This window comes from Stegodyphus dumicola, chromosome 2, assembly GCF_044657685.1.
Source record: "Stegodyphus dumicola isolate Sdum_Otavi_A_Nest chromosome 2, ASM4465768v1".
Lineage (NCBI taxonomy): Eukaryota > Metazoa > Arthropoda > Arachnida > Araneae > Eresidae > Stegodyphus > Stegodyphus dumicola.
The window spans coordinates 254317052-254334922 of NC_140769.1; the positions used below are offsets into that span (position 1 = coordinate 254317052).

Consider the following 17871-nt stretch of genomic DNA (forward strand, 5'->3'; position numbering starts at 1 on the left):
ATGGGAAGCCCCCTCAGTCCCATCCTGGCTGATATCTACATGCATTATTATGAATCAAAATTGTTTGAAACTTTAAACTTCCCGGCATGGTTCCACTACGTAGACGATACTTTTACCCTGTTTGAAGGTAATAAAGATGATTTAAATAAAGTTCTTTCAACAATGAATTCTATTGATCCTGCTATTCAGTTCACTTTTGAACTCGAGACTTGCAATTCTCTTCCGCTTCTCGACATTCTGGTCACACGTAACACATCCAACTTCAGTACTACAGTTTACCGTAAACCTTCATCGGTTTGCCTTCCACCACACTTTAAATCATGTCATCCGACTAAACAAAAGTTAGCTTCATTTTATTCCTATGTTTTCCGTGCTCTTCAAGTTTGCTCCTCCAAACTAGCCCTTGACGAAGAACTAAATTATTTAAAAGCAATAGCTATTGACAGGGGCTTTTCACCCAACATTATTAATCAAGCAGTTAAAAAATTCTCATCTCAACACACTAAAAGCCACACTCTTATTTTAGGAGATTATAAAAATTCTGTTGTCATTCCCTTCTTTCCATCAATTAGCTATAAAGTTGCACATATTTTGCAGAAATTTAACTTTCGAGTTGTTTATTCTCCCATCAATAAAATTCCAACTTCTATACTCAAGGACCCCATTCCGGATATGAATTCCTGGGGTATTTATAGGATTCCTTGCCAGTGTGGTTTAATTTACATTGGCCAAACTAAGAGAGCCTTAAAATTTCGCGTCAAAGAACATGAGGCATATGTTAGAAAAAAGGAAACGCAGAAGTCTTCTGTTGCTCAACATTGTTGGTCCGAAAATCACACTTTCAATTTTTCTGCTGCCAAAATTATTCAAAAAACATCTTCCATTGGAGAACTGGATTTTCTAGAGGCATTTCACATTCATAAAAATCTTTCTGTTCTAGTTAACGATCCTAATTCCAATCCAAATTTGCCTTCGGCTTTTAGAGAAATTATGTTTTAGTTCTGGTTTCGCCAACAGATGGCGCCACTTGCTTATTCTTGTCCAGGCTTCCTTATCTTATCTAATCATTATTTCCTATCTTGTTCATTTGCGGTTTTGCAGCTGAAGATGATGGTTCGGTAAAACCATCGAAACTAGTCCTGTGAAAATTTTGTGAATATAACGCTGATTTTTGTTGTTTGACTTCTGAAAATATAACTTCTTTATAGCCAAGATTCTATTTTCAATTAAGTAATAAAATTAAATGATTTTTATATCCTGAGGAGCCTAACTGACCAAAGATATCTGCTTTGGTCATTGCAAAAGTTGCTTTTATTCTTAAATTTTTCCTGATACTAAGATGTGCATTTTCAAAATCCGTATGTGCATTTGCTAATTGTATGAAGATAACGCTAGCAAAATATTTAGAAGCATACAATATATCTACAGAATTTTATGATTTTATTCTTCAGTCAATCCTCAAAAGATCAGCTAAAAATAATTAGTAGAAACAACTACTAATACCTCTCAATTCTTTATTCGTCAAAATATTATATCCTTGATAGAAAAGAGTTTAAATGGAAATACTTGCTTTAATTTATGCAGCCAATATTTTCTGTTATGCTCTCTTGCAAAGTAAAACGCAAGAGCAATTTGATTGAAATAGCAGATAGTTATCCCAATTTTTTAACAAATCAGTACTAGCAACAAAAGATAACGATAATATTTAACAAATTTATTATGTAAAAAAATGCTTAGAAAGTGCTTAGAAATACATCAAGTATTTCACTTAAAAAAAGTGCTTAGAAATACATCAAGTAGATGTATTTCTAAGCACATCTGCAAAAAGTTAGAATTTTATATTCAAAATTTCCAAACATATATGTGAATTTATACATCAGAGCGTTTTGAAATTTGGCGTACTTGTTCTAAGTAATAATAACGCCAAATGTATTTTACGCACTTTATTAAAATTATTTGAAAGTATGAACGATGGATCATTTGACAGTATGAACGATAAATATATATTTTCCACTACTAAAGTTTCAGTCTTCACATTAATTTTATTTAACTATAACTAAATATTTAAAATTCAGTAAGTTAATAAACTTTAAATAAATTTTATACACTGATTCAAAACCTCTTGTTGTTCTTATTATCATTAAATTATTTAACACCATAGAACAAAATACAGTATAAAGTCTGAGATCTGTATTCATCAGCACTTTAGGGATCTTAGATCATCAGTTTAAATCTAGTAAGATGACATGAGGACATGGCAACTGCCATGAGGACATGAGCTTCATTTATTGTTCAGGTTAGGGAGAAAAATTCTATCCCCCACAACCACTAACAAGCCGAAAGTGTAATTCTTCCTAACATCAGTACAATGTCAATCAATTTATTGTCATTGGGCCATGGTGTGACTTCCAAGGGAGTAGGCGTTTGAAAGTGACATGCAAGAAGCTCAGGTAGTCCCATTTACAGATCACCTGCTTCCTTATACGCTAAAGATTCCTAGACTAGTGCTTATTATAATAACTATTCCTAGACTACGTAAGTGAAGAGGGATTTTTTTATATTATTGTTTTTATTTATTAATTCAGATATTAGATCATTCTGGATATTGGATGTTCAAGTTTCGGACATTATACTATAATTACATGTTGTTAAAATTACATTTAAAAAGTCTAATAAATTTAATATTTCCTATTCAATTTCACATAAAATTAATTGGTTATTAATCGCATAAAAAGTTTATTACGTTTCCCACAGTGAGTACCAAGACAATTTCACTTTAGGTTTCAACCAACAATCTATCAGAATACAGATCTCATCGTCCTTGGTATCTGAAGCTCAAAATCCTTACGTTTTGGTGGAATCTTCCATATTGATCTCCACTTAAATAACTAATGGTTTCATGAATAGCAGTGTAAGTGGCTGAGTAAGTAACGAGCCTTAATATTAATACTGCAGTCAAACTCACTGGAATTTACAACATTTTCATTACTAATTCTGAACAGTTCTCTAAATTGGGTATAACACAAGTTTCTAACAACTAATTTCAACATTATGACCCTTTATAAGTTGCCTTACTAGGAGGTCATTAAAAATTGTCAACTGTTCATGATAGTTACAAAGAGTTTATGAGATAATAAATAAAGCTTTAACTTTTACGTCTAAGTTACCACAAAAAATTGTATGAGCCCAAATTTTTATGCAAGAATAGATAATCAATATTTTAATTTACATACCAGATGTATAAAGATAGGTAATCAATTTATCAGCCAAAGATTGCTTAACTACATTTTCTCTTTTAAATATCACATTTTTCATAAAGCCACTCTTTTCAATAGTCCTTTTGCACTCTGCTATGCCAAACACATAAGAAACAAGGATATTGTGTACATTTACTTTGTTTTCTAAAGAGAAGTTATAATTTTAAATTTACAAAGATTACAAACTGTCTCAAATTTTAATTATGTATTAATAATTATTTTGAATTTAAATGAAGTTGTTTGGATTAGTGTAGCAAGGGCAGTTAAAAGCTTGGCCATTATTTTCAGTTCCTAGTTTCTCATGACAGGAGAGAACAGGGATTTTTTCCGGACATCTGTTTTAGATAAAGATGAACAAAACCACTCCTTTAAGGGATCACATCGGAACCGTTCGGTCACTGATGTGAACAATTAATTTTAACAATTCATCGCTCACTAAAACTGACCTTGATGAATGCATTCAGAACAGGCATGGATCAAGAGTGGTGTGCAAAGTGGAAGAGGTGGGAGAAAAGCAGGAAGAATTGAGCAAGGAGTGGGATTGCTGGAATCAACTCAACCAATCCTCTCACTCCATGAACTGATTTCTTTCAACTGTACTTTTCAGATTCCCTAAAAAACCTTTCTATATAGAACAACAATAAAATTCTAAAATAAAAATTTTCCATAAGTTTAAAATTAATGAAAACTAAACTCATTTTTGTTAAAGATTACATTATTTTATTACTATAATTGGTATTTTATTGCTACTACAAAACACAGTTTAAAAATAAATTTTTAAATTGGAAGCATATCCCAAAGAACAGGAAATTGTCCGCTGATAATGCCGGTATTTTCCTTTTTTTTTTTTTTCTTTATCTATAATGCTGGCCACCCAAATTGCAACACCAAGAAAGACAAGAGATATCGCAACAAAATTTATTTAGTAGATAACATGTTGACCAAGTATTAAATGATTAAATTTATAGACTTCTGTAAAGTGTGGTTCCTTCCAGAATCAGTAGCCAGAGTAGCCACCATTGTTGGAGATCACCGCTGCCACACGCCTCGGAATTGATTCAAAGAGACTTTGGAAGTGATCTTGGGGTATAGCAGACCAAGCAGCTTCTACACGTTGCCAAAGTTGATCTGGTGTGGCAGCTCGGGATGTAATCTGGCTCAATCGTTCAGCAACCATGGACCATATGTTTTCTATCGGCAAAAGATCTGGAGAGCGATCCAGGCAGGGAAACCATTCAATCTGGCGATTGACGAAGAACCCTTGGGCAATGCGTGCCAAGTGTGGTCGCGCATCATCCTGTTGAAATATGGCTGTGGGCAAGCCCTGAAGGTAAGGAAGGTCAACTGGCTCCAACACCTCGGAGATGTAGCCCTGGCTGTTTAACCTTCTGAGTGGTACAGGATTTTAGATCCGTCATGAGGACCAGTATTTAAACAGCATTTATTAATTTAGTTTGTATAATTACTTATTTTAGTCTGCATTTTCATAAACTTATATTCATTAAGATTATATTTACATTATTAAAGAAAGTAAGAAAGCAAAATATCTTAAATTATAAGCTAACAGATACCAAGCAGCAAAACTTCTGATGACCGGATAAACCTGGTCATAATGCTCAAAGGGTTAAAGTACTGGCAATGCGTACTAGAGGAATACGAGAGTGATATCCAATACTGCCCCATACCATAATACCTGGTGCAGGACCAGTGTGGCGGTACATAACACGGCTATTCAGCATCCTCTCTCCACGGTGTCTCCAGACACAAATCCGACCATCGTGGTGTTGCAGACACAAGTGCGACTCATCAGTAAAGACAATTTCATTCCATTCTGCCGTCCACATCCTTCTTTCATGGCATCATTGGCAACAGAGACGTCTGTGGTTCTGCGTCAAGGGTAGACGAAACAATGGACATCTTACGGATAGACCACTCTGCTATAAACAGCATCGAATGGTATGCGCAGACACTGAATGATGCGTTACAGACTGAATGTGCTGTGCTATGGTTCGTGATGTGACTGAGCGATCCATCACTGCCATGCGACAATGTTCCTGTCATCATGTGAAGTGGTGCAGTGAGGTGGATGCGATCGAACACGTCGGTCCGTAGTACTCTCCTGCATCCAATGGGGGGGGGGAGGAGTGCATAATGAACTGGAAGTTGATCTATCATCAGCACTATCCTTATCTTCAGGGCAGATGTTTTTATTTTATTCATCTTATAATTCCTTACTAAATGTAGCATTTCATCTCGATGTATTCCGTCTTTGATATGATTTAAATCAAATTCCTAGTCATTATAAATATCACAAGTACACATCAAATAGTTTTCTGGTTGCAATTTTCTAATTTCGACTATGCGTAATGTATGCTTTACGCATGCGCGCATCGAAAGAAATGTTTAGTAAACAAATAAATATTAAGCTTTTCTTTTGTAAATTTTGATACTCTTTAATCATAATTGCTCTTTATTTCATAAATTTCGGTTTCATATTTTTAATTTATAATTTCTGCATGCCGTCTTACCAGATTTAAATTGATGATCTATAATCCGGAAAAATCAATAATCCGGAACCGCCGAAGTCCCGACGAGTCCAGATTAAAGACGTTTGACTGTACTATGACAAAGTATTCAAAGAACCAAAATGAAACTCGAAGGAACAGATATGAGGAAGCAAAAAAAGCAAATAATCAAGACTCTGCATAAGCTAGATTTGAAAGAGTGAATAATGAAGACTCCAGCGAAATCAGATCCGCAGCTACAGCATGAGCATGCGAATAATCATGACTTCGAAGGAACCAGATCTGTGGCTAGTGAAGCACTGATAGATAGGAATTCGAGAAACTAGTTCCTATAATCTACCTACTTTAAATAGATCCTCGTACTGCAGGATGCGAAAAAAAAGCACCATCTATTTGCAAATGGTGATCAGTTTCGCTGAAATGCATAGGTTTGTTTAATGTTTTGTTTTTTAAACACTAGATAGAACATAAGCAAGCCAAAAGCATACATAACACACAAAAATTAGGTCACAGACGTTTCTGGTAAAATAATAAAGGAAGGACTGCTAGTGTTTACATTAAGAGGAATCAAATTTTTGACACGCTTCCCAAAACTGCTCTCAGTGAACAGCTAAAGAATTGCTGCTCTTTTTTCGTAGAAGCATTATCATTGGTTCAGTAAGGCGAGTCAGTTTCAGAGTGGATTGTTCATCTCTTGTTTTGGAGGTAGAAAAGCTAGTGTTAAATTACTTGATTAGTGTTTCCCCCAACAGTTTACCTGTTTGCGCGCATGCAAGAATAACTGGAGTCTTTGCTTCACTTGCTTTGTTGGAAGTTGCAGTTTTAAGAGATAAATTGCTCTGTTTAGAAGAGTAAGGAGATAAATTAGCTTAGGTAATAATTAAGAACAGGATATGAATTTTCTAGTTTCAAAAGATAAAAAGAGGGTTGAAATCCTTTGAATGGTTGTTGATGAATCATCTTGTTGGGGGTTAGGTCAGGCAATGTTGACAGCAGTTTGTTTTGATCAGTTTGAGGGAAGAATATAAACTTTGTATTGGCCACAGCATAATTTTATCTTTCAAGCAGTAATACTTTAGGAGAAGGAAAAATGGAGTTTTCCCAGATGTTGTAATGTAAGCAGAGAGAGATTTTGTCTAGATTTCAAAGAGTTAAGAACAGAAAAATTGGTTCCCTTGGGGGCCAAGCGTCACTTCCCTTTAACATTTGGAGGAACTTTTTAGTTTTCTAGGCAGGGCCTGTGGCTCTTGGGCAATCATTTTCATGAGTCCAGTTTCCTGGTGAGCCAATGTCAAACCATGCACTCTCTTTTCAGCTTGGCTCTTGCCAGTTGGAACTATGAAAGACTAGGTCTTGGCAGTCCACTAGCAGACTAGAAGAAAAATTATCTATGAAGAATGTGTTCCATTCCAACTTCAGTGTGTTCTTGTGGATTCAGCGATTACCCCAGTGATCAGATGTCAATTGGAATACAGCACAGCATGTGTAGAATAGTATTGAATGCTGAGCAGGTGGGGCAATTCCAGTATATTGTTTATAGATGAAATTTCAAATCTAGGGTATGTGGTTTAGTTATAAGATTATGTCAAGATATGTACTCTTGGTAAGAAGGAATATTTTTTTGAAAATTTGTTGGGGGGTGAGTATCTGTTTAAAGTGGATTACTTTCACCAAATTATATACCATCATATTTATATGTGCTTTTAATTGGCCATCTGCTGATTTGTTTTTCAGGTAAATTTTAATTAAATAAAAATAAAATTAAAATGTTAATTTAAATTTCGAAAGGAAACAAATATGTAATCTTCAGTTTCTCTTAAGCAAAATAAATAATTTAATATTTTTTTCTGTTATAGGGTAAGTAGCTATCCAAATTATATTGAAAGTGGAATGCCATTCTATAAAAACAATTGTAATTTAGTTTAAGAGAAAAATTTTATACCAGTGATTACAGCTTTAATATTTACTTTAATTTGGAAAATTTTATTTTTAAGTGCACCTCTTTGCATGTTATTTTTAAGTGTCTGTTCAGTCTCTCCATTTGTTTGAACTGTATTTTTTTTTAGAAACTTGAAGCTTGACTAGAACATGGACCTTAAATGTAAAAATACAATGCAAAACTACAATCTTAATTTAGAGGGATTTACTGATATACCTTGATTTTTAGAGGATACTGCAAACTATACAATTGTTTTTGAATTTACTGAATTATTATTTCAGTGAATTGATTGATTGTTTATGCATGGATATTTCTTCTTCGGTGTTTTGTGATATTGTGTACTAAAGCATTTTAAGAAATAATTTTTTTGCCATCTTTAGGGAGTTAGGAATTATTGTGCATTTAATGGTGATTTAAGGTTCTAGTATCACTAACAGTTACTGGTCAATGATCACAAGCAATCTTCAATGCTGAACTAGGTACAATTCTGTTATAAGGACCGTAAAAAATTGCCAAACTACTGTTGATGCTAATGCTGCCAAAAATAATTGCAGTAACGTTAATGCAAGAAAGAAACATAATAGCAAATAACTGTCTAATATTATTGTTTTAGTTTAGATGAAAGGTTAATTTCATGTAAATAAATTTTTTGTTATTATAATTTACAAACAAAAAGCTAAACTTAACTGAAATTAAACAGGAGATATAAATTTTTTTATGTCCCAACATCGCAGAGAATATTTCAGTTTTTTGTGCAAGCGTCTGTACATAAACTCGGACAAATAATAATCGACATGCTGTCGAGCGGTGCGACTTTTATTATGCCATTTAGAACTCCCATAGCCGCTCTACTGTTTGTCTATGACACTCAATTTCGGGGTCCACAAAATTTTAGTTGTGATTGACAGTACAATGTTAAAAAACCAGTGTTTTGCAGTTCATTCGATGTATATGATTTCCAGGCAGTCAGTATACATTTTAATGCCTCCTTCTGCGATATTTTCTTTTATGATGTTCAATAAAGTTTTTGCCGATTGCTCTGGAACAGCGATTAAGAAGAAACATTCATTTGATTCTTTGCATAATCAGCCGAAAACACATTGTGGCGGAAGAATCCGTTCAACTTTATTCTTTCTTCTACTAAAAAGGCTTTCGTCTACTTCAATAATTTTGCTCCATCCACGGATTTTCAAGTAATGCTGAGTAAATAAAGTTGCGGCACACACCTTACGCATGTAACTGTTTCAGCCTACAGTTGTATTGTGGTTCATCTTCAGATGGAGTTCACAAAATTCAATAGATGTCATCTCTTGACACCAAAAATAGATTAACCTAATGGTTGTAAGTAAGGGGATTTTTTTATCCTTCGAACTAATTTTGACTTACTAATTCAGAAGTCAAACAACAAAAATCAGCGTTATATTCACAAAATTTTCACAGGACTAGTTTCGATGGTTTTACCCAACCATCATCTTCAGCTGCAAAACCGCAAATGAACAAGATAAGAAATAATGATTAGATAAGATAAAGAAGCCTGGACAAGAATAAGCAAGTTGCGCCATCTGTTGGCGAAACCAGAACTAAAACATAATTTCTCTAAAAGCCGAAGGCAAATTTGGATTGGAATTAGGATCGTTAACTAGAACAGAAAGATTTTTATGAATGTGAAATGCCTCTAGAAAATCCAGTTCTCCAATGGAAGATGTTTTTTGAATAATTTTGGCAGCAGAAAAATTGAAAGTGTGATTTTCGGACCAACAATGTTGAGCAACAGAAGACTTCTGTGTTTCCTTTTTTCTAACATATGCCTCATGTTCTTTGACGCGAAATTTTAAGGCTCTCTTAGTTTGGCCAATGTAAATTAAACCACACTGGCAAGGAATCCTATAAATACCCCAGGAATTCATATCCGGAATGGGGTCCTTGAGTATAGAAGTTGGAATTTTATTGATGGGAGAATAAACAACTCGAACGTTAAATTTCTGCAAAATATGTGCAACTTTATAGCTAATTGATGGAAAGAAGGGAATGACAACAGAATTTTTATAATCTCTTAAAATAAGAGTGTGGCTTTTAGTGTGTTGAGATGAGAATTTTTTAACTGCTTGATTAATAATGTTGGGTGAAAAGCCCCTGTCAATAGCTATTGCTTTTAAATAATTTAGTTCTTCGTCAAGGCCTAGTTTGGAGGAGCAAACTTGAAGAGCACGGAAAACATAGGAATAAAATGAAGCTAACTTTTGTTTAGTCGGATGACATGATTTAAAGTGTGGTGGAAGGCAAACCGATGAAGGTTTACGGTAAACTGTAGTACTGAAGTTGGATGTGTTACGTGTGACCAGAATGTCGAGAAACGGAAGAGAATTGCAAGTCTCAAGTTCAAAAGTGAACTGAATAGCAGGATCAATAGAATTCATTGTTGAAAGAACTTTATTTAAATCATCTTTATTACCTTCAAACAGGGTAAAAGTATCGTCTACGTAGTGGAACCATGCCGGGAAGTTTAAAGTTTCAAACAATTTTGATTCATAATAATGCATGTAGATATCAGCCAGGATGGGACTGAGGGGGCTTCCCATGGCTAATCCCTCAGTTTGCTTGTAATATTTATTTTGGAAAACAAAATTTGTGGTTTAATTTACATTGGCCAAACTAAGAGAGCCTTAAAATTTCGCGTCAAAGAACATGAGGCATATGTTAGAAAAAAGGAAACACAGAAGTCTTCTGTTGCTCAACATTGTTGGTCCGAAAATCACACTTTCAATTTTTCTGCTGCCAAAATTATTCAAAAAACATCTTCCATTGGAGAACTGGATTTTCTAGAGGCATTTCACATTCATAAAAATCTTTCTGTTCTAGTTAACGATCCTAATTCCAATCCAAATTTGCCTTCGGCTTTTAGAGAAATTATGTTTTAGTTCTGGTCTCGCCAACAGATGGCGCCATTTGCTTATTCTTGTCCAGGCTTCCTTATCTTATCTAATCATTATTTCTTATCTTGTTCATTTGCGGTTTTGCAGCTGAAGATGATGGTTCGGTAAAACCATCGAAACTAGTCCTGTGAAAATTTTGTGAATATAACGCTGATTTTTGTTGTTTGACTTCTGAATTAGTATTTGTTCGGCATGTTATTGTGTCTTAATTATAGAAGCCCCAAACAAGCTTACATTTTGCTTTCTTTTTTGCACGTGGTGTGGCTGCCATTTTGTGATTGTAGGAGTTTCGGTGAGTACATTTTTGCAACTTTCAAGTTATGCTTATGTTTTGTACATTTGGATATTGTTCTTTGCTTGTCTGATTTTATGCATTTTGCTTACAAACGTTTTGTTTTCTATTCATTTCAGTGAGGGATTTTTCTGCTGTATTGTGTGTACTTTATTATTGCTCAGTTAATTTAGTTTGATTTTCTGCATTGTTTATCATGCCTTCATCCGTTAATCGTTTCACTAAATTACGCCTGAAACGGCAAAAATTCCTGAATCATCTTGACTTTTTACTTAAATGTAAATGTAAAAAATTGATCCCCAATTTTATTCAAATCAAATCTAATCAAAAACCTTCGAGTCGCGTTTCAAGAATTCTGTTAAATTGCAGGCTTGCCTTACTTCGATCCGTGATAAGGAATACACATCAACAATTGTCCAAAATTGAACATGAACTCTATAAGCTTCATCTGGAACTCGCTAAATCATATCCAAAATTCACTGCCCTTGAACAAAAGTCTTGGTCTAGAACGGAGAATGCAGTTATCCGTCATAAAAACACCCTTGCAGTTAAATTCGAAAAACTTCTTTTACAGTTTTCCAGTTCAAGTAGCTCAAAAAATCTTGCCATTGTAAACATCAAGCCAATAGTTAATATTTCTAATGTTAGTCTTTCGGAAGAACAAGAGAGAATTCTAAAATATAATTTTAACTTCTCACAAACCTGTAAACCCTCGATTCCAAAGATTTTGGCTCCTATCGAAAAAGCTTTCAAGTTCAGTAAAGTTTCAGATTCACAGAAAGAAATGATTAGGCATCTTATCCCTCATAATGTGAAATTCAATAATAAACTTTTGAAACCAAATCTAACTGCGAGAGAAAGAGCTACAATGCGCAAAATTCATTCTAACCCGGATATTATCATTTCAAAGGCCGACAAAGGTGGCCAGATAGTCGTCATGGATAAGAACACTTACATCGATGGTGTCACTAAACTCTTAAACGAAGGACCATATAATCCGATCCCTAAAGATCCTTCACCTTCGGACTTATCCAAAATAAAAACTGCGATCAAATCTTCGCAAATCATTTCAAGCAACTTAAAACATTCGCTTATCCGACCTGTTGCGAATTGTGCCAGATTATATGCTCTTCCCAAAACTCATAAAAGTGGTATTCCTTTCTGCTCTATTGTATCAAATTTAGGTACTGCCTTGTATCCAATAGCTAAATATTTAGTTTCTAGATTTTCCACTCTATTAGACAATAACATTTACACCATAAAAAATTCAATAGAGTTTGTAAAAAAGGTTAAAAACATTTCTCCTAGTAATTTACTCATGGTTTCTTTTGATGTAAAATCATTATTCACCAATGTCCCAGTGGAGGGTGCATTAAGATGTCTAGAAACCAGACTTCGTGAATTTCATTTCTCTTGCATCGAAATTGATGAGCTAATTTCTCTCACTCAACTCTGTTTGAAACAAACACATTTTGTTTTCCAAAATAAATATTACAAGCAAACTGAGGGATTAGCCATGGGAAGCCCCCTCAGTCCCATCCTGGCTGATATCTACATGCATTATTATGAATCAAAATTGTTTGAAACTTTAAACTTCCCGGCATGGTTCCACTACGTAGACGATACTTTTACCCTGTTTGAAGGTAATAAAGATGATTTAAATAAAGTTCTTTCAACAATGAATTCTATTGATCCTGCTATTCAGTTCACTTTTGAACTTGAGACTTGCAATTCTCTTCCGTTTCTCGACATTCTGGTCACACGTAACACATCCAACTTCAGTACTACAGTTTACCGTAAACCTTCATCGGTTTGCCTTCCACCACACTTTAAATCATGTCATCCGACTAAACAAAAGTTAGCTTCATTTTATTCCTATGTTTTCCGTGCTCTTCAAGTTTGCTCCTCCAAACTAGCCCTTGACGAAGAACTAAATTATTTAAAAGCAATAGCTATTGACAGGGGCTTTTCACCCAACATTATTAATCAAGCAGTTAAAAAATTCTCATCTCAACACACTAAAAGCCACACTCTTATTTTAGGAGATTATAAAAATTCTGTTGTCATTCCCTTCTTTCCATCAATTAGCTATAAAGTTGCACATATTTTGCAGAAATTTAACTTTCGAGTTGTTTATTCTCCCATCAATAAAATTCCAACTTCTATACTCAAGGACCCCATTCCGGATATGAATTCCTGGGGTATTTATAGGATTCCTTGCCAGTGTGGTTTAATTTACATTGGCCAAACTAAGAGAGCCTTAAAATTTCGCGTCAAAGAACATGAGGCATATGTTAGAAAAAAGGAAACACAGAAGTCTTCTGTTGCTCAACATTGTTGGTCCGAAAATCACACTTTCAATTTTTCTGCTGCCAAAATTATTCAAAAAACATCTTCCATTGGAGAACTGGATTTTCTAGAGGCATTTCACATTCATAAAAATCTTTCTGTTCTAGTTAACGATCCTAATTCCAATCCAAATTTGCCTTCGGCTTTTAGAGAAATTATGTTTTAGTTCTGGTTTCGCCAACAGATGGCGCCACTTGCTTATTCTTGTCCAGGCTTCCTTATCTTATCTAATCATTATTTCTTATCTTGTTCATTTGCGGTTTTGCAGCTGAAGATGATGGTTGGGTAAAACCATCGAAACTAGTCATGTGAAAATTTTGTGAATATAACGCTGATTTTTGTTGTTTGACTTCTGAATTAGTATTTGTTCGGCGTGTTATTGTGTCTTAATTAATTTTGACTTCTTAATCCTTTCTTGTCATTACAGGTTTCTTTTTCGCTAGTGAGTTACCGCTAAAGCATAATTTCATCTCGTGGTTGTTCAAACATAATTTTCTGTCATGAATGATGCTTGCTCTTTGAAAAAATTCCATTGCAGACTTTTCATCATTGGGAAATTCCCAAATTGTTAAATCCATAGCCTTATTAGAAAAGAATTAAAAAATTAAACTAGTGTTTCAATGGTGACTTATAAATATAGAACTATCTAAATTTACGCACTTCGACACGTTCGCTAGATTTGGCGTGCTGTTAAATGAGCGGGTTTGCTAGATTTGGCACTTTTGCACATATATTTTTGTTGCAATTTTTTACGGTCCCTAAAACGGAATAGTACCCTAAACTTTTTTAAACTTATGACAGACACTGCATTGCAGAAGAAAATTTATGGTCATTTAGGACAATATATAAAAATGTAACCTTCTGCTCAAATGTATCATTCAGTAACATTTATAATGCTGCCAGAAATTCATTGATTTATAGAATATTGTCAATTTATGCAATCAATTTCGAAATATAAACACAATAATTGTTGGTAATGTTACATTATTTAGTAACATTTACATATCCAATGCTTATTTAATAATGTGCATATACATCTATATTACTGTAGCATAATTAGTAGACTTTTTTCTAGAGTCACTTCAAAGTTTTCATGTAGATACTGTAAATACTAAGCTGAAAGATTTCATGATTTTCATCGAAAACACACTGAAAAAAATAGGGTTTGGGTAGAGTAGACTTTAAGGTATCCCTTGTATTATGGCGAAGTTGTTGTTTGATTTATTGCCAAGTTGTTATTTCATTTATGGTAGCCTGAGTAGTTGAATGTTATGGAAACCCTATTGTGACGTAATCAGGTGCATGATTCTGGGAAATTTTGAATCATGGGATGTTTTGTGAGCGTTTTGTGGTGTGTGCTGGTTTGATTCTTTAGATGGTAGAATAGCCGAATGTAGTAAGATTAATTTGAAGTTTCTGTACGATTGGGAGCGAAAAGGGAAAAGAGCTTTAATTGACTGGTGTGTAAATGAAGGTTTACTAAGTAGCCATTATAAGTGTCCTGTATGTAGGAAGGATATGCGTCTAGTAGAACGTAAAAATCCTTTAGATGGACTTGAATGGGTTTGTAGGAAGAAAGGTTCAGATGGTCACTATGTAAAGCGTTCGATCAGAAAGAGTACCTGGTTTGAAAAAAGTCATTTGAGTATGATTGATATTTTGATTTTTATGTGGTACTGGGTGTACGAAGCAAACTCGAAAATCATGGTAAGTGAATAATTGCTTTTGGTAGGGCTTAAATGTATAACATGTTTTCCTTTTTTATGTTATTTTATTGTTTGGTTTAAAATGTATTTCATTGAGATTATGTATTTTTTGTTTGCCTATATTGTAGAATTTGGTGCTCTTTTGACTTTTTAAGTGAAAATGTATCCATGTGTACATGGAAAAAGTAAAGGGAGTGCACAATGCAAGTTTGTCCAATTCTGGGATTTTTTTAAAAGTGAAAATAGGTTGACGTGCACATGATAAAGTCAAAGGAGTGCGCAATGCCATTTTCGTGCAATTTGGGGATTTTTTTTAAGTGAAAATAAGTCGATGTGTACATGGATACCGAGTTTGTGCAATCGTTTGTCTTGTTATTTTGGCTTTGTGTAGCGGCGCCGCTTCGCAAGCCAAAATAACGAGTCAAAGAATTGCACAAAATCGGTATCCATGTACCGCCAGCCAAAAATCGCCAAGGGGTACCCTAAACTATATTTTTACCTAGGGTTTTCTTCCATTAAAAAATTACTACTCCACACATAATGAATGAGCAATTGCAGTCAATTCAAATTACAAATGTTTTAATTAGCAAAACTGTTATATTCATCATCATTAAAGTAATAGCTAAAGCTATAAATTTTAGATGTTTTTGAGATTACACAAGCCTTTCCCACAAATGTAAATAAATCCATCATCATCCGACACTTCACTTTTACTTCTAAACACCTATTATAATTGACATCCCCCCATATTTATCTCTTTCAATCTCAGAAATTCTTCAGACTTCTATTCTTAAAATCTTTAAATAATGGCTGTATCCTCTCTTCTCAAAGAATCTGTCTTCACAGTTTTAAGTCTCTCTTCCATGCCTCGCGAGTTTTCACATTCAAGGTTTCATGAAATTTAACTTCTCTGCGGATAAGCAATTATGGCTAAATTGTTTACAGTTGCTCAGCTAATAGAAAGTGTACTCTGCATCCTTCAGAAAAAGGTGTTCCTTGTTCTTATTTCTTCACAAGCTTTGAAGTTCAAGATGGGTTTCAAAGAACTGTTTTGACAACAGGATTATATATATCAAAATGTATAATTTTTGTTTAGTTAAACATCAGTTACTGTTTCATATCAAGTACACTTATTTATTCTCTCTCTCTTTCAAAATGTTAGCAAAAATCCTTAATTGTAAAACTCTTAATGCAAAATTTCAAGCCATGAACATTTTATGAAAATTTTGTGAAGATTCACTATTTATCTTGAGATAATACCATGGATTTAGCCTTTTTCGTCCTCCACAATAACATTACTGCTGTAATTATCATGTATACATACATCATGAATTCTAAAATCTGGCAAACCAGAGGAGAAGAGAATAAATAAATTGATAAAAACTTCAATATAATTTATAATAAATTTAATAAAATTTCGGTTAGAGTAGAGAGAACGGTACCCCTTGTATACCAAGTTGTTTCATTTATGATAGCCTGAGTAGTTGAATGGTATGAAAATCCTATTATGACGTAATTGGTTGCATGATTGCGTAAATTCATAAGGGCTTGTGGTTTGTGTTGGTTAGGAAGAATATTGCTTGTTTTGTGGTTTAGACAGTAAAATGGCTGAATGTGGTATGATTAATTTGAAGTTTCTGTACAATTTTGAAAGAAAGGGGAAAAGAACACTACTTGAATGGTGTGCAAATCAAGGTTTACTTAGTAGCCATTATCAGGTATCCTGTTTGTTGAAAGGAAACGAGTATAGTCGATCGTCAAAAATGCGTGCAGTTGAACGTCGCTACGGAGGGTATTTTTTACTCTTATTTTGTGAATTTATGTGGCGACAGATTCTAGTTCAGATAATTTTAGGAAGTTTTTGGATGCTGTTAAGGAATTTTGTTCAACTGAAGACGTGATAATTCGTAAATAAGGTAAGTGGATAGTTCCTTTGTGTAGTGCAAAGATGAATTTCCTTTATGTTATTTCATTGTTTGGCTGCTCTTTTGACTTTTTAAGCGAATATAGTTCGATGTGTACATGGACAAAGAGAATGCACAAAGCCTAGTTTGTGCAATTCTCTGATTTTTTTTTAAGTAAAAATAGGTCAATATGTACATGAATAAAGGGTGTACGCAATACCATTTTTGTGCAATTCTGAGATTTTTTTTCAAGTGAAAATAGGTTGATGTGTACATGGATACCGCCAAAAATCACCAAGGGGTACCTGTAAATATACTTTTACCAAAATTTCTACTTACCTATCTTCATTTATACCAAGAGTTTCTTTAATATGAGGGAACAGCTTTCCAGATATCTTAATATTTTGAGCTGTTCCCAAACTTCCAATACTGCCTAATGAAGCAACAGCACACGGATCAGATGATCCTGCCCATGACATCAGTTGATCTGGATTGATGTGGACAACAACATACTAAGAAAAAAATAAAATTTATTTATTAATAAATAACATACATGACGGCTCATTAAAATAACTACTTATCATGCTTACTAACATCGCATACAAGTCTCCATAAAAATGCACATAAATAAAAATAAAATATAATACACTTTAAAAATAATGTAAAAAATTTTTACCGAAACAAAATTTACTCATTTTGATATGTCCGAACACTCAACATTGCATCAAGAATACAACTTTTAAGAAAGCCTGAGTTATACAAACAAGCACTTTGGCCTAAAGGAGAGTTGTGTTTCTTCTAGAAATAAAAAAACTGGAGAAAAACAAAAGAAAAGGGGAGAAACTGGAAGAAATTAACAATGCACTCATGTGGTTGCTAAAGAGGCTAAATTTAATTAATTTGAAAATAAATATTTTATAACTTCTGCTATAAAATTTAAACAATTTAGTAACTTCCCTAAAAAAT

General features: G+C 33.9%; 1 protein-coding gene across 1 annotated transcript in view; it reads right to left on the reverse strand.

Moving 5' to 3' along the window:
• The window catches only part of LOC118199802 (macrophage migration inhibitory factor-like), a 29453-nt gene that overhangs the window by 5199 nt on the left and 6383 nt on the right, over positions 1-17871 (reverse strand). The window contains exon 2 of the mRNA XM_035371664.2: positions 17245-17417. Coding sequence (XP_035227555.1) covers positions 17245-17417 — 173 coding nt within the window. The remainder of the gene's footprint in view (positions 1-17244; positions 17418-17871) is intronic.